The following is a 24,726-nucleotide window of genomic DNA, read 5'->3' on the forward strand; positions in this document are numbered from 1 at the left end:
AGCCCTCAGTCTTCCAGCAGCAAAGAGAAGACACAGGAATAACCATGCCTGAGCCAGTCCCTGCAGGTATGCAGATACTTTTTGTGAAAGCATAATTCATTGTAATTAGTCTGGAGACTGGGTTTCAGTGGCAATGTTGATGCTTGAATTTGGGTTGCCTGGTTTGGTTGGAGGTTTTAGTGAGGTATGTTTGCTTGCCATAGCTCTATAATACTTTACATCTGAAGATGTTGCAGGAATTGATGGATTATATGAAATGTCATTTTCTGATTTTTTTTTTTTTTTTTTGGTAAGAATTTTTGTATTTTGGTACCATTCATTACATTAGTGCTTATATTATGTATAGTGAGTAATACAAAAGAATGAAGGTGATGATCTGATGAAGAAATACATATATATGTTTGGTGTTTAAGTGGACATTAGATGTATCAATGTATCGATGTCTGCTGTTATGGCATATGATACAAACAAATGACAAAATGTGGTTGAGATGAAAGTGAATTCGTTTAGAGTTCAGTCTAACATGCTGGCGGTGGGGGGGGGGACAAATATTCTCCTCAGTGTGACAAAAGCTAGTATAGACAGAGCAAAATGCTGTGATGTAAAGTTAGATTAAAAGAAACATACACTGCTCAACATAATGAAATAAAAATGGTAAATACCATTTGATTGGTAAATACAAATATTGGTAAACATGCCTGTGCTTTATGGAGGGCAGCTTATGTTTCGTCCTAGTTACTGAACAATAGTTAAAGAGCATTGACCGTGAAACCTGTATTCTCATAGAAATGTGTTTATTGTAAATTACAATATTAATTTTAAAAAAAAGTCTGATTTCATATTATCTCTGCACATTTAAAGTTGTTCATACTCATGCTGCTGTGATAGTCTGTAAAACACATTTTCTCCCATAAAACTGGCATTTGGCATCCTCTGCTGAAAGCTACTTTCTCATAAATAGTTGTCTGTTGTCCTTCACCTTTGTGGAGCCGCCCGTCCTCCATTTGGCTGTGTGTGGCTCTAAATCACTGAACTGGCAGAAAGAGTGTCATAGCAGATAAGCCCGTCAGAGGAGCTGAGTTTTGCCGGCCAAGATTGTGGGGAGAGTGTTGAGCCCTTCAAACCCCTTCGTCTAATTTCTACACCGACCATGTCATGATAGGGAATGTAATGAGCTTTGCTGCACTTGTTAGCACATTCCTCCTAATTCTACTTTGCATTGTTTGATTCTTTGTATGTGCATCTGTCCCTGGACTAATCTTTTTACAGATCTAAGCGAGGCCCTTTTTATTTTTATCCCAGAAACATAACCAGGCACTACTTTTGATTCACCATATACAGACACTGAATGCATCTGTGTAATATGGATACGATTCCACTTTGCTTACTATATGTCTGCACCACCCAGTCATTCCAAACTCAGTATGAGGGTCAGATAACTTGCCACTGTTTCTTATAAATACTCAATGTGATATTTGTTATATTTTAAACAGCCCAACGACTGAATATGTCTCACTGTAATCCTATGAAACAGAAGTGGCAACATTTTCTCCCTGAATTTACAGTGTAACACCACTAATTTCCCCACAATATGAATTATTTCTGTATTTACACCCGAGATGAGTGGAAACATGCTCTGTGCTGCTTCACTTAACAGCCAGATCCGCCCAGAGCTAACAGCTAAAAATACTCTGCAATAACCCCTGACCTTCCCCCCCCCCCTTTTTTTTATTCCTCATAAGTTCATAGAGTTTCACGCACCCGGGCGTATCAGGTTTAGCTGTAACCCTTTTGCAGTAACAGCTGACATAAATCATTACGTAATTACTTTCATCCAGAAAGTTCCTTCATGGTCAGCAGGCCTGATGCTCCCTCCTGTGATGAAGCTCCAATGTAGTCAATCAAGCACATGACAGTTTTCTAGTAGTTGGAAGCGATGATATGATTCATGGTCGAAAGTCCTTTCATCACTTTGACGTGATGAAACCCCATGAACACTGCTCTACGAAGTTTCTCCAACGCTGTTTATCGTCTTTAGGTCTTTAATTTACTTTTTAGCTAATTTTGGTTGAATAATGGTTGAAATGTGAGTTTTTCACTTGTAACTCCAACCTTTCAACTATGTGTGCGGAAACATCTCAATTTGGGGTACAAAAAACATGGGTTTGGCCTTTTAGTTTATAAAACATTCTTAGCCACACAGAACAGTTTAAAACTGTGTTATTTATTCATTTTAAAAGCTGCACTAAATATGAGACTTGTCTGCAGCATTCTGGTATTAGGAAATAAGACAACATTCATTTTGAATACAAATAATCATTGAATTTTTCATTAGGATGTAGTTTTATATGGCCACATTACATCAGTGCCTTATAATTTTCTGTCCATGAAATATAGCCCACAGCTTCTTCATTCAAAACTGAGACAATAGTGCAAATAAATATGAGATTTTAAGTCGTTAATCTATGGACATTTCATCAACTTATATCAGTAAGTAGACAGAAAAGTTTTTATGTCCATCCAGTTCTTATTCTCTTCAAAAGGATTGAGTTTGACATGATCTAAATAGACGTTTCAGACCTGCTAATATCATTTTTACCGTTTGAAGCAAGGTAGATATCAGAGAAAATTGTTGAAAATGTTCAAAAACGTTTGATTGTCTAAACCCCCATGGACACTCTGTGTTGTCCCGTGTGGCACAAAACACCACATTGATTGAAACTGCACACTGCAGATACCTGTAACTCAATAGAAGTCGATAAATGACATTAATATATATGTTTGCAAGCCAACATGCGTTAAATTATGTGTTGGTGAGATATCTTCATAAACTTTGTTGCCTGCTGTCTAGAGACACTCAGGAATCCTTAGAGGTGTGATAAGGTCAGGCCACCGGATATCTTTTTTCATGTCTGAGTCATCACACACACAGTTAATCAAGCTGTCAGTGGTAAACAAACAGTGAGGTGAAGACCTGCAGTACCTAAACTGACCACCTACAAACACCAAAACTCATTATGCTTCCAGAAATAAACTAAAGGTAACTGAGGACAAACATATACAATACAGAAAGTGTATTTGCATACACTGTTAGGAACAAAAATGAGGAAGAAAAGAAAAAGAAGAAATCTCGCCTAAGGAAACAAACAAAAAAATGACACCCAACGAGCATATCTACTAATCATACATCTACCACAACTCTGGCAACTTTGCCAATATAATATGAAACCGCAGACGGTCTCTGAGGGGAACATTTAAACTGTGAGGAACAGCTGTTCACAAGTTCATTACCCGGCTTTATCGCAAACTTGTTGAAGATGATCAAGATTCTCACCCAAGAGGATTGACTTAGCAGATGCTGATACAGATTTGCGCTCAATGCAGGTGTTCAATCCTCTCACAGGGTGTGTGAAGTATTTACACCAAAGTCTCAGAGTGTGTGGGGAGTACTGTTTGCAAATGTTCTCTTTTCGTACTGACAAAGGAACAAGCTTTGTTACTCTTAGGCTTTTGCTTGCTCACAGACAGAACTATTATGTAAGAAGCCATATGGGGGACACGGTAGGTACATGCTGATGTAGCATTAAATACAATGCCGATAAGAAATCACCTGTTCGCATGAGGTTCAAGGTTAGCCCAGTCTGTCTGCTCTGCTGTAAAGGATAAAGACATTAAATATATTATGAGCATTTTGACAGAACAGAGACAAAATCATCCTGATTATAATTTCTCAGCCAAGTGAATGCAGTGTAAATTCACCTCTTTTAGCAAGATGTTTATGGCAAGCCCGAGGTGGACAGTAAAGCCAGCAAGGTCAAGTTGGTCTAACTATTAAAGGAAACTGTGTTCAACTTAAGAGAACGTGGCAGGACTTCAGGGGGGTCACAAGATACCGTCCCTGGCCTTTACCAGCTACTGCAGTGACCTCAATAGAGACACTTGGGAGTTGGGTATATAATCTGCCTCTATTTCAGTTCAGAATTTCCTTTTACTAGATTTAGGCCTCAACAATTACACCCACAGCGCTCCGCCTGTCACCCTCTGAAGCTCCAGTTTGACCAAAGGAACACATCAGTAAAGATTGTGTGTCATCAGGATCAGTTTCAAAGAGTGGGGCCAGAGGTTACGCAGCTTAGCAGAAATCTTTCACCTGGTAGGTTTTAGATTTATAGTCCAAGATTACTAGCTTCACCATGACATCAGATATACTGCTGAATATTCCTGAAATAACCATTTTATATAAACAACAAACATCCAGTTAAGTATCATAAACTAGGTGTAATTAAAAGAGAAAACATGATTCAAGATCCGTCATCACTCAAAATCATTTAAAATATAAGGGAGACGTTTAAATTCAGTAAACAGATAAACAGTATTGTGAGAAATGTTGTGTTAATATGTCTAATTGTGTACAAATACAGTATGTGATGCATCTTTCTAATCGTCTTCTTGTTCTGTTCCTTTTCCTCAGATAAACCGGAGGGGCAGGGTAAGTCAGCTGCTCCACAGCATTTTCCCGCTGACCTTTTTGTGTGTCGTACATTATCACACAGTGACTTGATTATAGCTCTCACATTTTCACTTTTGCTCACATATCATGTCAACTGCCTGTGTCAAGCAAACGCAGGCTCTGACTGCTGAGGGTCTGGATGGGTGTCTTTAATTTATTCATGAATGCCAGCATGTTATTTATATGTTTGATATTTTTACCTTCAGGCATTTGAATCTGTTACACTGTACATAATCAGATTGAAGTTGTTTACTCAACTGTCTTCAAATGATGCAACGACACACACGGCACAATGAGAAAAATGCTTTGGTTTTCACAAGCCATATTTGAGCGTGGTCATGTGATACTGGTCTGGATTTTATATGCTACACACTGATAAACTCTATTAGCTCAGCTGTTGTAGTGTGTCAAATATGTTTTCCAATGGGGCTACCATAGTATTTTATTTAATTTTAGCCCGGGAGGAGACAGCTGAAGAGGGTGAGGGACAATGCTTTTCTTTTTCTTTCCTCGTCTTTTTTTCTTTTTTTTTGCGACTTTGAGTGATTCAGTGCATTCACGTGCTGTTAATATGTGACATGAGAGTGGGTTTGAGTGTTGAAAAAATGCATTTGAACTAATCAGTCAGGGTAATTATCTGAATAATACAGAACAAGTGGTTCTGCTATAGATAATAAGTTGAGCAATTACTGAGTCAAGAAGATAGGCTGATAAGTCAATCACATCATATGAGACAACAGGAAGCCGCGGAAGGGGCCTAATGCAATTATTATGCCACTTTGATTAAGCGTGTTCGCATTTATTAGCTAGTCCACAGCATGCATCATATGTGTTAGCTGAAACTACATCTCGAGTGTGTGGATTTTATCTCCTCAATGTATTGTATGTAAAATCAGCAAAGTGCTGTCATGCACATGTATGTACGGTGTATCACAGCATCATGCGAATCTTGTTGTTTTGTTGTTGTGTGTTGATGACCTGTCTAAAGGGCATTCATCTACTTGTTCCCTTTTGAGTTGTTCAGCATGTTGGACTTGTTACTTTTGGATTGTAGAGAAATGGGCCACATGTATGAGGCAGACAAGACATCTGTGTGGATTTTAATAAACACTGACTGCATTTTCCACATCTGTGAACTCCTGTTTCTCGCAGTGACCTTTGGGTTACATTTCACTGCAGGCATGTGAAGTGTGAGCAAATATCTGCAAGTGTTCTCTTGTGTTTATGTGGTTTGGTTGAATTGGTCTTTGCGATATTCCCAGATTTAATGTTGTCCAGGTCTCATCATCTTACTGTATTCAATCACTTAATCATGACTTTTATTTGCCCAGCTAAACCGCAGCCAGAAGAAGATGATAGGCACCTCTTAGTGTCAGGGAATAATACACGCTTTCATTGGCTTTCTCAGCTTCCTCAATTATGACTAAATATAGTGAATAATTACAGTATATATTGGGACTCTAATTTTCATTCATTTTCCTTAGATGCCCTCCCTGCAGACGGAGGTAAGGCAGAATCGTTCTGGTTTAATATGTCCGTCTTTATAATCCACCTAATGTATTCACATATGAATACATGTACCACACTGTGTGACGATTACAGTATCTGCATGGCTCTTGTAAGTTTTCTCTCAGGTTGGTCTCATGTGACCTGCATAACGTTTCGTTATGTATTTTTGTACACCCCAAAAATACATGAATTAGGATGCAAAACAAATGTGTTTTATTCAAATGAAAAAATGATAAACATGCTAGCGGTTAAGTCGATGACTGCTATGCTCCTATGACAAGGATAACACGATTATTCATTTCACGTTGAATGCTTTACTGTACGTTGTTCATCATTGGAGTGATACTGTATAAACATATACTGTATAGTATATATTATGTGTGAACTTAACCTTTGTTTGGTTGTACAGTATGTATGTATGTATTTCCAAGCACAGTATACAAGCATATACTGTATTTTAAGTTCTGGTTTCTGTGTGTGTGTACTGTAGGTGTTGTATGTATTTTCATGTGTTCTATTGATCTATGTATTCGTTTATTTTTGCATGCAGTAACACTAAACATGTCAAAGGAAAACACTTAGTGAATTGGTTTTTGGTGAAATGTGATGGTGCATGGTGCTTCTGTTTTCCATATGTTCATTGCTCTCTGTTGCACCTGTGCATAATCTCCTGTGCAACAACAAGCCTTTGCTTCCTAGCTGCTTTTTTTCAGTTATGTTTGCTTCCTTGTCTGCAGCAGATTCAGAAGCTGATGGGGATGGTAAGAAAAGAGCAACGTTTATATATTGACGTGTCTGTCGATAATTTACTTTTGCCCCTCCAAACGTTTGGTTTGAGTGTTGGTATTATGTGCTAGTCAAGATGTCACATAATATGTGGAAGTGTTTAGTGGACCCGGGTCTATTTCAGTATTTGAAATCATTTTGAATACTTCAATTTGGACTGAAATTACAGTGTGGAAAATAGTTATTGTTGAAATGGCTTTCAACAATTTTTAAAAATGTAAAGATTTGTCTCACTTGAAAACACTGTTTTTACTTTGCTCTGTAGAGAACCTTTAAATGTCCTTCTAATTGTTGACTCACTATTACCAAAGACAAGGTAAGACTCATCATAGTGGTCGGAAAGTGTCAGTTCATCGGGCCGTATTGTTTAAAACAAATCCTTCTCTGTTGTGGTGTGCCACAGAGCTGCTGGTGACATCCAAAATGTAATATAAGTATGCAGGGTGGCTCTGCCTGATTCAGCGCTCATATCACACATATCCCATGAAAATCCCTGCTGAAAATCCCCCTCAGAGCTCGCAGCTTCTTGCAACTCAGTAATAGCTATCCTCAGAATAAGCTACACCTCAGGCCTATAACTCACCAGATCCTTGGAAAACAAAAAGCTGACTAAAGTGGTCTCATTTGCAGTTTAGTGCGTGATGCAATCCTCGCCTCATTCATCTGTTGTGTCCTCTACCGCTGGTATATCTGTTGATACTGCCAGACGCCTCGCTGACAAATTATGCTGGCTATGTTCTTTCAACAATTCAGAATTTGTTTCTCCATGTGAAGAGTGCTGCCCACCCCATCTGTGACCTCTGATACCAGCTCGCTTTTGCCTCTGTCCCTCTGGCAATTTAAACAATGAGAGGGGAAACACAGCTGTGGTTAATGTGTAACAGTCATCGCAGAACAATGGCAGCTGTTGCTGCTAACATACCAAGTGTCATCTGATGTGATGGCACTTTTATAGTTGCTCCTCAATTTAACATTATGCTGTATTAGGAAACTGCAAGGAGAGCTCAAGCAGTGAAGTCATCTAAGATATAATAGTCAGCATGTCAAACTCAATGCCTCCAAAAGTTCTGTATACTGGGTCAAAGCCCGGTAGAGTTCTACTAACTAAGACTAAGTCAACTGTCTGAAAACATGTTGTGGTTGCGCCACAACTCTGGTTTTAGTGAAATTCAAGAGCTGTTATTCACATTACAAAGCTGTCTCTGTCTACCATGGTCTTTCAAGGGCACAGCTCCCAGAGAGATGCACTGGACATGTGCTGTATCTGGACAGATTAGGAGTAGATTGGATGGAGAAGGGTTGTGGAAGTGCCAAGACTTCAGGGAGATGAAAGCTGCTAATTCGTTGTGGTGCCCTTCAAATGTATGTGAATTGTCCTGTACCTGCTGTGCCTGAGGGGGGACACTGACATTAACAGGCTTTACCTTTTCCCACTTGGACATCTAGGTGAGGCTTAACCAGAGGCAAGAGTGGCAACTGAGAAGTCCATAATCTGCAGTGCATGATATCACATGTTGAGGAGAAGTCTGTAGCTTTACCCAGCCGGCCTAGTAGGCCAAGAGGATGGCCAAATTGTCCATGATGGCTGCTTCCTTTTTATGATGGGCTTCGGGGCCTGCAGAGGAGAGATGGGTAGCCACAGACCCCTCCAAAGGTGGCATGGCTGCTTTATGTCCTTGCAAAGTGGTTGCTATCTTGGGGAGGTTGGTTGCAGAGCTTGAAAAATTGCCTCTTGAGACGGGTCAAGCAGCCGGGGTGAGGTCATTAAATGTTATGTTTGGTTACTGTCCTGGATGTCATCTCTATAAATTCTTGGGAATGGGTCCTGTGATGCTTGTCCGACCACAGCTTCTTCCCGTCTCTTCTTAGCATTTATGAGTGCACATTTCACCATCCCTCTTGCCTGTCATGAATGCCCATCATTGAATGTGGAGCCGATGATCCAGGCGGAGCGCAGCATGAACTGTGACGCATATAGTGGAAAGAAAAGACAAGCACAGCAGCCGTGAATGAAACACAGGAGAAAAAGGGCTCAGTAAGTGCGAACTCTGCACGATAGAAACACCTTGTGGTTGTTACCATTTCTCTCAAACATCCACCATGTTCTGTCCACAGACAAGTTACGTTTAGCAAAATTGTAATTGTGCACAGTGAAGTGATTTAAATCAACATTTTAGCTGGATGGTAGCATGGCTAGAAAGCTAGGCTTAATCCAAAGACAGCAGCTGAGTAAAGTTCAGAGGGAAACTTGAGGAGCTGTCCTTTTATTTGGTCAGAGGTTTAGATGCCAGGCCATCCAAATCCAATTTTAGTTGTGGGAACAGCCTTATACAAAGGCTAATCTGCCATTTATCATGTTTTTTCCATGAACACTGTTGGAGAGGTATGGAAGTGTTATGCATCCACTTGAGAGAAAAAAATGTTTTTCCTGTTCTGACAACAAGATTATTATCTCAGAATTATGATAAAAGTTTTCATTGAAAGAAATGAATTCTGCTCTTGTTTTTCTGAATCACTGAGATACCTCAAAATCCTGCGAGAAGCCCTCACCTGCATGGAGTACGGTTGCCGCTGCTAATCAGCCTCCACCAGTGCAATCTGATTTCAAAGTGGACAAACTAATAATAATACCATCTATATTACTTAAAGGCACGAGTACCTCCCGATGTCTCAAACCCAAACCAAAATAAAACTGGATTCAACTAAACAGGCGGGACAGTTTGCTTCTATTAATCGAGCCCTCAAGTAAATGAGAGCTTCTCTTGGGATTTTGAGATATCGCATTAATTCAGAAAAACGGAGCAGAATTGTTTTTTCCCGTGATAACTTTTCTCAGAATTCTCAGATAATAATCTCGTTAACTCAGAGAAACAGGGCAAACTTTTTTCTCAAACTGGAAGCTTAAATGTGTATGTGACACCTGCAAATGCACAAAATGAAGAAACATTTTTGACCTGATGAAGATCCAAACAATGTGTCCTGGAGGCTACATAGAGTTTGTGAACTACAACTATTTGTGAAGTCGCTGTGCAGGAGTTACTCTTGGGATATGACTTTAATTACAAAGAATCATACTGTATGTACACTGTGTAGGAGGACATTTTTACTTTATACACACTAGCCATTGATTTTGGTTTGATTTTTCATGTCTACCATTTGTTTGATCTCCAGTTCAGACTGCAGAGTGGGAATTGCACCACACTGAGTTTGCTTTCAGTGTGTCTATTAGAGTGGAATTTCTGTGTGGGAAGTGCTTATCATACCAAGGCTGTTTAAAGCCATACCCATGGGGGTATAGTGTGTGTGGGGGGGATTATCATCACTTGGCCAACTGCAGACTGTTTTGGGGCACTTGCACCAGTATTGCTAATGAATGTTAAAAGGAAGTTGCTGCCAATTTCTTAAAAAAATGAAAAAAATGGAAAATTCCTGCCATGGAAACATTTTGAATGCCATAAGAGCATAAGAGCCTAAGTGTGTAGTTTGCCCAGAGTGGTATTAGTTTTAGGGTATCTTGAGAAGGAAATGCAACAAACTTTGATATAAATTATTATTGAATTATATTCATAACATGTTGATGCTCTAAACAAAAAACAATAAACAAAATGTTTTTTGAGTCACACTTCAGTGGTTTATTTAGGCGGCCTGGGGTGCACATGCTCTGCATGGGGTAAAGTAATTTCCTCCTTTGTGACAAGCAGCCTTGCAAGATCAGTCCAAAAGAAGTAATCAAGGTAATTTCAATTTATCCCAAGTTTGGCGATTAAAAGTGCAGTAATCAACACATTTGATTACTCCCTGTTTTGATTGATAACAGTCATGATCTTACCTCCACGTGTACAACTCTGTTTTGATTGCATTTCACTGTGTGGTGTGTTAATGTAATAATTCTACAGAATAATCATTCTGTAATTGCTGTTCACTTACCTTGTTTTACCTCACCAGTTAACGCTGACTTATGGTACAGTATAACATTGAATTGTTATACTTCCATACATTAAACGGGGATATTTGTTTTTCCAATCTGAGGTAAACCCTGCAGAGGAGAATAAGGGCGAATTGAAGGCACAGTGCGGGACTGTGACTGTACTGTACTGCATGCAACTGTGATGTTATGAAATGTAGATGTATGCATCCTATGTGTTATGTGTTATTTCTTAGCGGTTGGCTGATATAGTTGATTAATTAATTGGATTTGTTAGGGCAAGGTATAAAATGAGGACTTGCACTATATAGTGTGACTTTATTTAGATGCTGATGTTAATGCCAAGTATGCATTGTTTACAGGTTAGCACCTTGAACGCTAAGTCTTTGATATGGTTAGAAGGCGCTGATGTATGGAGGTCAACAGGTGCTACAAGTTTTATACTTGGCACAGTCAGAGTTCATTAACACATTCTGGACCTTCTGATTAGGAATGATACATTTCTGTAGAAATGATGTGTCACTGGAGCTTTTGCTTGCCTGAATACATGAAACATCCACGTTGCTCTCACGTCCTTGTATCTGTTTTGAGCTGAGTACACACAGTGTCGTACGGTCAGATGACTTTGTGTTCTGTATTATATATGTTCACTGCAACAGCCTCATTTGCTTTAACTTTTAACTCTCAAAAACAGAGTTCATATATGTATAAACTTTTGTTTTCATGTGAACAACTTATTAAGTTAATATAAGTTATATTATAAAATAATTTGTCCTTTTGTTTTTATGCAAAAAATTCTTCTTAACCTTTGACAAACCACAAAAGAATAGCACAGAAATCTTACTTGTCAGTAATGACAGTTTCATAAATTACTATTAGAATGATGTCAGAGGAAGTTTTAGAAAAACATGTGGGACTTATTACATATTTCTAATTTTATTTGTCAAGAAAAGCCAGAACATGGCTAATTGAGCTTAAAATCAACTGGGTTTGCGATATAGTTCTGATATATATGTGAATGACCTAGATATATGTGATACATGTGGAGCCCATCGAATTGAATTGAATATATCTTTAAAAAATGCAAATTTGGCATTTGATTGAACATTTGGTAATGATAAAGTACATGCAACATTGTTTTTTATGTCAGCATGTTTGCAGAAACTGTTTACTTAGTCCTTTTGTTGGTTTATTGTTTACTGTTTGTTATGTTTGCTATACTGCATACTGTATGTCCACAGTCTGTCTGTGCAGGTGTGATTCAGAATTTTTCATGGTTGCTCATAAAAATGTCATTTCTCGGTGTCCTTTGCATTTTGGTTTGTCACATTCTCTGGATGTTGCCAATGCCATTCAAGGACTCTTGAATGTTTTAGTTTCAGTGTTTGTCTTAGCTGAATCCATCAAAATTGATTTCAAAATTGAAAAAGAAAGTGAACTCATTACTTTCTCCTTCTTTTCAGAGCCTGGGTCGACTGAGCTCACTGGGCTCTTTGTCGAGAAGCCACCCGAAAGTTTCGTCGCTGTTGCAGGTTAGAAACGCAACACGATGGATGAATGATTGTCAAGACAGACAGACAGGAAACAGTAGCAATCCATAATGTGGAACCTGATTACATAATCCTATTTGAGTTTAATTGTTGTTTGTGAATGGCAGGAAGAGATGTCACTTTTATTGCCAGGGTCGACTCGACCACCCTGACAAGAAAACCCACCATGAAATGGCTGAAGGGCAAGTGGCTGGACCTTGGCAGCAAAGCTGGGAAACATATGCAGTTCAAAGAAACGTATGACAGAAATACTAAGGTGCGTGTAAGACAGAGGCATGTATGTACTGTGTGATCTGATCCTCTGCCATCAGAAATAACTAAGAAGTAATTAAGTAATATCCCCCCCTTCCTAGATCTATACTTATGAAATGAAGATCATCAAAGTGGTCGCTGGAGATGCTGGGGGCTACAGGTGTGAGGTGTCTGCAAAAGACAAGTGTGACAGCTCCACCTTCGAGATCTCTGTTGAGTGTGAGTGAAAACTGACTCCGGCCTGCTGAGACCTCCACAGATTCCATACGTGCTGATGTTTTGATCTGATCCGGCCCCTAATGTGCGTTCTCTGCAACTTCTCTTGTTACAGCTGCACAGCAGGAGGAGCAGGCAGATATTTTGTCTGCCTTCAAAAGAGCGTAAGTGCTCTGGGGTTTGCATTTCAGCCTGTCTCAGTAGTCTATGTGAGCATGTGCGAATACACAAGAGGGAAAATGCATACGTAGACTATTTATAAAGTTTTCCAGTATGTGTAAGTGTTTGTCTTTCAGCACAGCATACAGTGTAACCAAGATCATGCATAGTATGCTGTATTACATACACACAGGGATGCTGGAGAGGACGAGGGAGATCTGGATTTCAGTGCTCTGCTGAAAGCTGCTAAGAAGTGAGAAGCTGAGTGTTATTTGGTTTCCAAAATGATCAACCACACAGTATGATTGTTTCTTTTTAAAAGAAAAGTTTTGCTTTTCTAGTCCCGATAACATACAAATCCCTTTTCCTTGACTGATAGGAAGAAGAAACCTGAGAAAGAGGAACCAGAGATAGATGTGTGGGAATTGCTTAAGAGTGCCCATCCGAGCGAGTATGAGAAAATCGCCTTTGAGTATGGCATCACTGACCTGAGGGGCATGCTGAAACGTCTGAAAAAGATGAAGGTGGAGCCCAAGCACAGCGAGGGTAAGTCAGGTCACGCAAGAGGTGAAGGGACGTGAAGAAGTAGAGAGGCATTTGAAGTATGAAGGACATGAATTGAGATGGAGAAGGAAGGACAGCAGGGGAGAGAAGCAGGCAAGAGAAAGGGCGCCATGACACTGGACACAACAAATAACAGAAGGATGGTTTTCATGAGCTGATGAGTTGTTAATTCTTAATTTTCCCAGCTTTCCTGAAGAAGCTTGACTCTTGCTACTCAGTGGAAAAGGGCAAGAAGATTGTCCTGAGGTGTGAGGTGGTTGATCCCAACGTCCAGGTCAAATGGTTGAAGAACGGCCAGGAGATCAAATCCTCAGCCAAGTACATGCTTAAAAAGCATACATACACACACACACACACACACACACACACACACACACACACACACACACACACACACCAATTATCGTTAGTTCACATAGACCGTTTTTAGTGTCTTTTTTCACTGTGCAAGACGTTTGCTTAATTAGACAAGCTCAGATGGACTTGGTGAGCAGTGCTTTAAAGATATCAAGCTAAAATTATCTGTGCCACAAAGTCATACTCTGAAACGATTGCTGCCATCAACACATTTTATTTTTAGGCAGTCATAAGGAGCCTCCCAGAGGGTTAAGCAAGTCGCACTACCAAATCATATTGACCTCATGTAAACCGATGCAGATACACACCCAGCACAAACGCCTCACTAAGTTTGAATATGAGAAAAATCTATGGCTCAGGTGAAAACTGAAATAAATAAACTGGATTTTAGACAAAAATCCAGTCTTTAAAAATGATTGTCAACTTTACCTTAAGTTCAATTTTAAATGAAACCTCAATTAAATGTTCAGAGTTTTTATGTTAGGAATACTTCTCCTTTGACCTTTGACCTTTAATCTGTCTGTCACTTTTCAAGGTATGTGATGGAGGCGAACGGGAATGTCAGAACACTTACCATCAATAAGACAAACCTGGCTGATGATGCTGCGTACGAGTGTGTGATTGGCGAGGACAAGAGTTTCACAGAGGTGTTTGTCAAAGGTGCATCTTTTTTTTTTGACAGTTCATCAGCAGTAAAAATCTGACATAATTAATGTGAATTTGTAAACCTTATGACATGACACAACATCCTTCTCTGCTCTGCCCAGAGCCCCCTGTGACCATCACCAAGCTGATGGATGACTATCATGTGGTTGTTGGAGAGAGAGTGGAGTTTGAGATTGAGGTGTCGGAGGAGGGCGCCCACGTCATGTGGTTAGTATGTCAGTCTTTTAGGAATATAGGCTCGGTCAAGCTTGGATCAACTTTAGGCCGCAGCTTTAATTCCATGCAGAAGAAAAGCAGAAATGTGTACAATTCAAAGAGTTCTTGTAGTATTGTACTTCATAAAACTACATGGTATTCATTACACAAATTTGCGGAGCTGATGACAAGCTTTGAGATGGACTTTTTTCCTGTGAGACTTAGTGCAATGTGCCTTTTGCAAGTAAATAAAGCTTTGAAGGACAAATAAATGGATATCAGTTAGCATGTGTTAGCGGTAATCAAGACAATGCAAAATGAGAGGTGGAAATTCACAAAGGTGATGTAAGATTCCTAGGTGTGTGCTTATATACTTCACACACAAGTACAGACTTTAATTTTACATTTTTACATTGATGAACGCAAAGCCCACAACATTTTTCCAAAGCATGTTTTAGCGGTCACTGAATGTTACAAATGAATGTTAATGAAATATTACAGTATGTCCTGTAAATTTACACCAGACTCAGGCTCACTGTTGCTATTTTGTATTAAACACAACAAGATAATGCTCATTTTATATTCTTTTCCAGGTTCTTTGAGGATATAGAGCTTCACAAAGACAAAGATTCAAAGTATCGCTTCAAGAAGGACGGAAAGAAGCACACGATGATCATCCAGGAGGCCACGCTGGAGGACATTGGAATGTACCACGCTTGGACAAATGGGGGGCACACCAAAGGAGAGCTGGAGGTGGAAGGTACCATTGGAAAATGTTATCTTCTAATTCAGTTTTTATTTAATTTTTGAGTGATTGTGGGGTTTATAAAACATAGTATAAAACAAGTAAAAATGGATAATAATTTTTCATTTATTTATTTTAGATTAGTTTATTGAGAAGAAAATACTCATCAAAGATATTACATCAGTGTACAGACTTTATCTTGTATAGATCTTCTATATTTAGTCTGGGTTTTCTGTCATTTAAATGCACGTTGTTCAGTACTGAGGATGCAGCTGAATTTAACTGTTGGCCTAAAGGTTTAACACCTCTCTTTACAAACAGACTAACAGCTCACGGCAGTGGGTGTCAAGATGTTGCCATCATGAACCTTGAACCTCTCTCTACCCTCACCTTCACACACTGTCTCTCTCTCTCTCTCTCTCTCTCTCTCTCTCTCTCTCTCTCTCTCTCTCTCTCTCTCTCTCTCTCTCTCTCCTGGCTGAACCGTTCTCTTGTGGTTTCCAATGTCTTATTCAGAGAAAGAACTGGAGGTGTTGCAGGACATTGCTGATCTGACAGTCAGGGCAACAGACCAGGCTTTGTTCAAATGTGAGGTGTCTGATGACAAGGTCACAGGAAAGTGGTACAAAGATGGAGTCGAGGTCTTGCCAAGCGAACGCATCAAAATGACTCACATTGGAAGGTACAAGGATATATGAATACATCTGTAGGATATTTGTCATAACTGAGGATCAAACACATTCTGTGTTTTATATTATCTTTATGAGGCAGGTGTTTTCCCTACGTCATTTTCTCTTTTGCTTGTTTCAGGTTTCATCGGCTGCTTATTGATGATGTGAAGCCAGAGGATGCTGGAGACTACACATTTGTTCCTGATGGATATGCTCTGTCACTTTCTGCCAAACTCAACTTCTTGGGTGAGAAAGACAAGACGATTACCACTGTGCTACCATGGACGCATTAATCATCAACAGCCTGCTTAATATTGTCAACTCTTTTTTTTTTCCTCTCAAAACAGAAATTAAGATCGACTATGTGCCTAGACAAGGTAGGTTGCCTTTAAATTACCTCAGTTCATAAATAATTAAAAACCTGTTTTAATCTAGTGTATAGTTCATATCCCAAACCCACTTACACAGACACTCTCTCTTTGCATGTTGTACATTAACCAGATCCTCCAAAGATCCACCTGGACACCACTGGAAACATGGTGTCCCAAAACACCATCATTGTGGTGGCAGGCAACAAGCTCCGCCTGGATGTGGAGATCACAGGAGAGCCAGCACCCACCGTTGTTTGGTCAAAGGGAGAAAAAGTAAGGACGTGAAAAGTAAAGGGTTACTATACAGTGTGTCACATGGTGCTCACAAATTGCAAATGTTAACTTTGGATTCCATTACAAACATTTATCAGAGACAAGTTGTCCAGAAGACATAACTCAGTGAACACAACTGCCAACTTGAATATGAAAGGTGGAAATTATGTTAAAAAAAATGTCCATGGTCCGTGATCTTGGAAGGTCAACCTGTTATGGCCCGTTCTGTGCTCACTATCTCCTTTCCCCGAGCTTCAGTTAAATGCCACCTCACCAGAAAATAAAATTGCTGCTCTGTTGAGATTTGACCCAACCAATGGGAGTTTTTGTGACTTTTTGACTGTCCCTGATATTTTTGGTCAGAAAGTGCTTTTCGGAGCTTGTGCCCTAGTGGGACAGCTCCATGCTTCTTATCTTATTCAATGTCACCTCAGTATGGCGCTTTAGCTGCCTAAGTGACCACTGGTAAGCCGAAGTGCTGCCAAAGACTCCCTCAAATGGCCCATAAATGCCCTTCTGATTGACCCTAGTGCCCCCTGTACACATTAATGCATCAGTCATAATACAGTAACACAATACACATTATTCTGAAATGGGCCATTCTGCAGAAGAGTTACTTTTGGTACTATATTTATATAGTAAATATATTTTGATGCTTCTACTTTTGTGCAGAACTACTTGTAATAGTATGTTTACACTGTGGTATTGCTACTTACACTTAGGTAAAGGTTTAAGTACTTCTTCCACCACTGCTCTCTGTGTGGACAGTGCCGCTCTGGGGTAGCTTTATAGCACATTAGCACATTTAGAACTAACAAACGTTGACCAAAGTGCTTTACAGAGAGATTAAATTATGGGATTATTCGATTGATGATTACAACCAAACAAAAACACAGGAATGGTCAAACACAGACATAAATAAGAGGATATAAGCACAGAATATCTTGATAAAATCATAACCCAAACACAAACAGCATATAAAGAGTGTGGTCAGGCATGTCTTCATGATGACAATTAAGAGGCTAAAGGAGAAAGATGGGTCTTTAGACAGGTTTTAGGGTATCAATGGAGGGGGAAGATCTAGTGGCAGACTATTCCACAATTTAGGGCCAACAGCTGAAAATGCTGGATCACCTTTGGTTTTTAACTGGGTGTGGGGAATGAAGAGCAGTGATTGGTTACCGGGACATGAGGGCTCGCGAGGTGGAATAGGGGATGAGCAGTTAAGAGATGTAACCCGGTGCCAGTCCATGCAGCACTTTAAAAACAATTGAGCCTAGAATATTGGTGCAAGTGTAATTGAATATTGTGACTATGTGGAGAATTAATGAGAGCAGAGGAGAAGGCAATCTGAGAACTGCCTAGCAATGAGAGGGGTAATGGACCTGGAATAGTTTCCTGGCAGACTGGGTTTAGGAGTCTGGGAGGGGAGTGAGGGGGAAAACATAATGGGCCGAGACACTGGGGACTGGAATGCCAAAAGTTAAAATAGGTCAAGAGTATGACTATTTTCGTGAGTAGGACCCATGACTAACTGGGTAGAATTGAAAGAGTCAGTAATATCCTGAGCAAGTGGGTTAGATGGACGGCAAATGTGAATGTTAAAATCACCTAAAATGAGATTTAGTGACCATAAAAGACAAAAAAATAGAAAGAGAATTCCTCAATAAAAACCTTACACAGCAGTAATCCAAAAGTTGTATATTCCAAAGGTTTACAGGTAAAAATATCATTAAAAACTATAGCCAGGCACCCAGCACGGCCAGTTAGCCACGGTCAGTTAAGGAATTTGTATTTTGGAGGACAGAACTCTGATTTCCCCAGGTCTTTTCCAGGTTTCAGAAAGAAATAAAAAATCTAGTTAAAATAAATTCTTTTAAAATGAAGGACTTATTGGAGAGTGATCTGACATTTAAATGCTCAGTTTTCGTGAGAGGCGACCGCCTGGGGAGTGTGCAGAATGGTTTCCCTGTGATTGGATGAAATGCGGATCAGATTACATGCGTTGGAAACAGAAGTGTGGCTATACTGGTGGGACTATAACCTGGTATTACTAGTAGTTATTCGTACTGGTATACTGGCATGTGTATGGGGAGTGGGGCTTTGAGAGCATAGCCCAGACCCTTTGGAGACCTCACTGTGTGAAGTGGAACCAACGCTATGAGTTAACGGGTTTGGGCTGAACAAACATCATTTAGAGGCACACACCTCCATTTAATTTAGGTTGTAAAACCAAAGGACATTGTTGCAGGATGCCTTAACCATAGTAATGTCTCCCCCAAAATATTTTGTTAAGAGGTGGTCTTGGTCTGGGGGTGTAATTTCAGCTGCACAGACTCTACTGAATGATCATAGAAATATTATAGGAGTACTACAGGCAGCAGTGTGTCTCTGATCATCTCGCTCTTCCACCACTACACGTTGCTACTTGTCACTTTGAACATGAAGGTGACACTACTCTATAGAGTATATAGTATACGATATAGTATAGAATTGAATATTTATAGTAAATAGTTTAGAGAATATTAAAGATCCACGATGAAACTGACAGGAGGGAGGGACTGAGAGAAAAAGGCGCAATTACAAATCTGTCTGTTACTTCAGCACCACGGACAGTGTCATGGATTTATCAATACACAGCACAGTTAGGCTGCTGATATTTCACAGCCAGGGTCGGGGCCATAGATTAGACCTTGCACAAACCTCAGTCAGATAAAGGATCAATGAGTCAAGCAGACTGGACTAACATATTAAACTAAAAAACCCTGAACACGGACCCTTCTTCTAACGTTGCACATGGTAGAGGTGCCCTTTTGTGACGAGGAGGGGTGAGACGAGGAGTCTTTGCACAAAAGAAAATGGCTAAAGAAAATGTACGTCTGTAGCATGTTAGTGTCAGGTTTAACACCAGACAAATATTATGAAAATAAATGTCAGTCTTTGTTGCCCTCTGACCCGTTAAGTTAAGTTTGCTGGACCCAGATGTTGTTTCCTCAAGATGAAATTGTTGGTTGCAACAAAGTTACCCTTCATGGTGCTGAAACACTGTAATTTCCTGTTTGTTAGCCAATTACAGAGAATGAAGGGCGTGTAAGGGTGGAGGCCAGGAAAGACCTGAGCTGCTTTGTCATAGAGGGGGCAGAGAGGGACGATGAGGGCAACTACACCATCTGTGTTACCAACCCTGCTGGAGAGGACAAGGCTGTGCTGTTTGTGAAGATTGTGGGTAAGTGAAGATCTTAGTATAAAGTACAATTCACCAGTTTTTAAATATTTTATCTAATGTATCCTAAACTTGTCTTATGTGTGTTTTAACTAACTAGATGTCCCTGACCCCCCTGAGAATGTCAAATGCCTATCAGTGGGAGAGGACTGCGCCACTATCACTTGGGAGCCTCCTGTATTTGATGGCGGTGCACCAATCAAAGGTGAAGGATAGATTTTGTCTTAACTGTTTCATATTCAGTGGGCTGGGCATATGGAATATGAATGTAATTTATTGGGTTTCTGTGTGCTTTGTGCCTTAAATTATTATGTTCATGCTTTCTCTGTTTTTCCTCCATCAGGTTATCTCATGGAGAGGAAGAAGAAGGGCTCCTCCAGATGGACAAAGCTCAACTTTGACGTATATGAGTCGACCACATACGAGGCCAAGAGGATGATTGAAGGCATTCTGTACGAGATGAGGGTGTTTGCTGTCAACAGCATTGGCTTGTCTCCGCCAAGCCTCAACTCCAAACCCTTCATGCCCATTGGTACGTATCACAGCCATCTTTACACCACCTTTCTAAGCTTCTACCCGTTCCTCCCTTTGCGCATCACCCATCTTCGGTCAAACCAGTGATTCTCTCGGGTCACCCTCTTTCTGTCACCCTCAGCCCCAACTAGCGAGCCAACGCGTCTGACGGTGCATGATGTGACCGACAGCTCATGCAGCCTGAAGTGGCTCGCCCCAGAGAAGATCGGAGCCGGGGGCCTGGATGGCTATGTGATTGAATACTGCAAGGAAGGAGGTGAAGAGACCAAACATTTTGTTTACAGTATAATAATTTCAACAGTTATGGGCAATTTAACAACATTCGTAAATCGAATTATAACTTAAGGACATTTAAGGATATAAAAATGGCACAGCTCATAGTCCCAAAAAGATAATTAATGTCTAAAACAGATATAATACTATCACAATGAATGTATGTTTTATTAGAACAATACCATAATAAGGAACAGGATCCCTCTCACCGTGATTTACTGTATGTAATTCTCTTTTATTTCAGACACTGACTGGGTGGTGGCCAACCAGGAACTTTGTGAGAAGCAAGGATTTGTGGTGCGTGGCCTCCCCGTGGGAGAGAAGATCAACTTCAGGGTGGTGGCAGTAAACATCGCTGGCCGCAGTCCTCCTGCTACACTGTCACAGCCCGTCACCATCCGCGAGATCATGGGTAAGTCAGTCAGTCAGCTTTAGTTGTGAACAGACGTGAGTCAAAGAGTACTTGTTGATATATTTTATGGATTATATATCATATTCAGTCACACCATTTTAGCATTTTGAATTGACTTTTATGGTTTATATAGACAGATACCTGCTATCATAGTATAATAAGATGTCTTTTCCTGCCATAGAACATCCTAAGATCCGCCTCCCTCGTGATCTGAGAACCAAGTACATCAGGAAAGTAGGAGAAAAGGTCAACCTGACCATCCCCTTCCAGGTTAGGAACAAGTTGGCAATGAAATTCTTACTTCTCAGGCTCCCTCCAACTGTGCTCTTATAGATATGTATAAAAAGTATGTATAAAGAAAAATATGGTAAGTGGAACAAAATCTAATCAGAATCTAAGACATAAAAAAGTGCAGCAGCTAAAATATCGGAATAAAATATGTATAATATAAATAAAATATAAAGTAAAATGTATACTGTGATGATAAACAGCATATAAACAGGTAGCAAAATAAATATGTATACTGTGATGAGTGCATGTATAAACGGGTAGTAATAACTATATATGTTGATATGTTAACAGGTTGTAAACAGTAAATAACCAAGTACAAGTATGGCAGTAGTATAAAGTAGTAAGTGTAAAGTGACACCCATGTATCAGTGCAGTGTGAGTTAAGTGTCAAACAAACCTGTATCTGTTCAATATTTAGCATGAAAGGCTGTGTTAACATGCACTAAAATATATAATACAATAATAAATGCCAGTGGGAAACTGCAGGTCAAAATAAGGTCAGGGGGCAGCAACATGTTCATCCCTTGCAATAAAACCAGAGTGTTCTAAGTTGTCTGAGAGTTTTGTTACTCTGCTGTAAATTGTCCTGAGTTTCAAATCAGTGAGCTGGAAAAACATTTGGGGATTTGTTCGTGCTGTGAGGCACTATAATAAATATGGGCATTATATCTTTAAGCCAGTTTAACACATCCAAATGTGTTTACAGGTGTTGGGGAGTACTACTGCATATGTGAATAAGTTGTATAAAGCCTTTTGTGGCTCCAGAGGGAGTTGCATTGAACAAAACGGACAATATCTCTGGTTCTGCTGCATCGATTTAGATTTTATTTCGACAATATTATAGGAGTGCTATGCTAAATCGGCAGAGAAAACACAATTTTATTTGTCATTATTGAAAAGGGTGCACAGTGGTTATGTTTCTATTTAGACATTATCATCTACCTCTTGAAAACAAAAGAGAGATCTTTTTATTTTGTGCCATCAAACATTTTGGAAGAGTAAATGTCACCTGAACAATGGATAATTTTTTTGACTTACAGGGCAAGCCGCGCCCCATAGCAACCTGGTTCAAGGACGGCCAACCCATTGACCCCAAGATGATCAACGTCCGTAACTCAAACGTGGACACAATCGTCTTCATCCGCTCGGCAGAGAGAGAGCACTCCGGAAAATATGAGCTGGTGCTGCAGATCGAGAACATGGAGGACAGAGCCACCGTCGAAATCAGGATTGTTGGTAAGGTTGTCGGGCCTCCACAGCTGGGAACATCCATTTCTACTGGTGTTGTAATGTTGCCACTTTTATCTGAGTATTTCATTTAAGAAGTCATTCATTTGGAGAAGAACACACCTGGGACTGTCTGAGTTTAACAACTGAAATGAACTGAACATCTGACACTGACGTTGAATCCGTTCAGAAAAGCCTGGACCTCCTGTGAACGTGAAGGTGACAGACGTCTGGGGCTTCAATGCAGCACTGGAGTGGGAGCCCCCCAAGGACGACGGCAACTGTGAGGTTACTGGATACACCATCCAGAAGGCAGACATGAAGACCAAGGTGAGAGAGGAAGAAGGGGTAGTGTTTCAAACCTAGATCATCACTACTTTAAAAATGTTGGACCTGTGGGTCAATAATGATGCTTATTACCTCCAGCCAGTGTTTGATGGCTTATTCCATGTGCTCAATTTCTGATCTTGTAATATTTCCTTTTCTCTCTCCAGGAATGGTTCACTATTTATGAGCACAACAGACGGACAAACTGCACAGCTTCAGATCTGATTATGGGCAACGAATACATGTTCCGCGTCTACAGTGAAAACCTCTGCGGCCTGAGCGAGGAGCCGCGCCAGAGCAAGAACACGGCTGTCATTGCCAAGACAGGTGTGACAGTGTGTGCATGTACAGTACAATGTGTGTTTGTAGTGTGAATTGTGTTTTTACACTAGCATTGGAGATGTCAAATAAAATGTGCCACTGCTCTGATTTATGAGGGCTGACTAAGTTTGCCTGCCCTCCCACCCTTCTCCATAGGCCTGGTGTGCAAAGCAAACCCCTACAAGGAGAAGGACGTGTCCTGTGTGCCCAAGTTTACTCAGCCCCTGGTTGACAGATCTATAGTGGCCGGTTACAGCACCGCCATCAGCTGCGCCGTCAAAGGCTTCCCCAGGGTAAACATGCATGTAAAAGTAGCCTATGGAGCATGATTCACTGGAGGAGGCCGACAGTGTCGGTTGTCATAAGCAAATGAAAGTCTGAAGTTCGCTGTAAGAGGGACTGTGCAGTCGACCGCAATAGCCTTTCTCATCAAGGGTCATGATAAGCAGCAACCTGATTACAAAACAAAGCATAGAAAGAAATGTACTATTGCATCGGATTATTTACTATTTTTTACTTTTCCACATCGTAGCCTAAGATTATCTGGATGAAGAACAGGATGATCATCGGTGAGGATCCCAAGTACTTGATGCAGAACAACCAGGGAGTGCTGACCCTCAACATTCGCAAGCCTAGCACCTTTGACGGGGGCAAATACTGCTGCATGGCTGTCAATGACCTGGGCCAGGACGAAGTGGAGTGCAAGCTGGACGTCCGAGGTAAGGGCCCCAAGGTTGGAGACGGGTGGGGGGAGGAGGAGCGTTGGTAATTTGAGTGCAAAATGAGTCTCTTGTTGTGTAGAATAAAGACAATTATTACATGGTTAGTTCTGATCTGTATGATACACAAAGCTAAAAGCTGACTTGTGACGGCACAGAATAGTTAGGACGTAGATATGTAAAAGGTACCTTGAATTCTTACGCAATATACGCCATTAAATTTGGGCTTATTTCAACAAAACCTAACACTCATCATGTGTCCTGTTGTCCCACAGCTGCCACAGACCCGGACAAGAAGTGAGAAACCAAACAGCAAAGAATGTGAAATGATATGAACCAAAGTGAATGAACAGTGAACGTCAGTATGTAGAGTACACACTGTCAAGAGTGAATCAAATAAAATTTAGTCATGCCTGATACAAACAATTGTGTATTCTGAATATATTTTATTTCTCTGTTAAAACATATTTCATAACTTTTCATATACACACTGTATATTATTTTAGTCACACAAACATAATTAAGAAGAGCTCACAAACCCCTCCTCACACACACACAATCAGGATCTAAAATATTGAAATACATGGTACATTATTATTAGAGCTGTTTCCGCGGCTTGGAAGCACCTCTCTGTATTTTGGCACATGTGT

The 24,726-nt window shown here is 40.2% G+C and overlaps 1 protein-coding gene across 1 annotated transcript; it reads left to right on the forward strand.

Moving 5' to 3' along the window:
* The first annotated feature begins 42 nt into the window (after nucleotides 1-42).
* On the forward strand, nucleotides 43-24,502 carry mybpc2b (myosin binding protein Cb). The gene is made up of 29 exons (XM_070926513.1): nucleotides 43-66; nucleotides 4,472-4,489; nucleotides 5,995-6,015; nucleotides 12,194-12,262; nucleotides 12,388-12,536; nucleotides 12,634-12,751; nucleotides 12,864-12,912; nucleotides 13,101-13,160; nucleotides 13,287-13,453; nucleotides 13,657-13,789; nucleotides 14,364-14,488; nucleotides 14,596-14,701; nucleotides 15,283-15,449; nucleotides 15,951-16,116; nucleotides 16,245-16,351; nucleotides 16,453-16,482; nucleotides 16,607-16,749; nucleotides 19,816-19,975; nucleotides 20,073-20,177; nucleotides 20,316-20,504; nucleotides 20,628-20,762; nucleotides 21,024-21,191; nucleotides 21,373-21,461; nucleotides 22,523-22,718; nucleotides 22,900-23,039; nucleotides 23,204-23,363; nucleotides 23,514-23,650; nucleotides 23,890-24,076; nucleotides 24,352-24,502. Exons 1-29 carry the CDS (start codon nucleotides 45-47, stop codon nucleotides 24,375-24,377), a joined length of 3,342 nt encoding a protein of 1,113 aa, XP_070782614.1. The 5' UTR covers nucleotides 43-44; the 3' UTR covers nucleotides 24,378-24,502.
* The last annotated feature ends 224 nt before the right edge of the window (nucleotides 24,503-24,726 follow it).

The sequence above is a fragment of the Enoplosus armatus genome, chromosome 20, assembly GCF_043641665.1.
Source record: "Enoplosus armatus isolate fEnoArm2 chromosome 20, fEnoArm2.hap1, whole genome shotgun sequence".
In the NCBI taxonomy this organism is placed as follows: Eukaryota; Metazoa; Chordata; class Actinopteri; order Centrarchiformes; family Enoplosidae; genus Enoplosus; species Enoplosus armatus.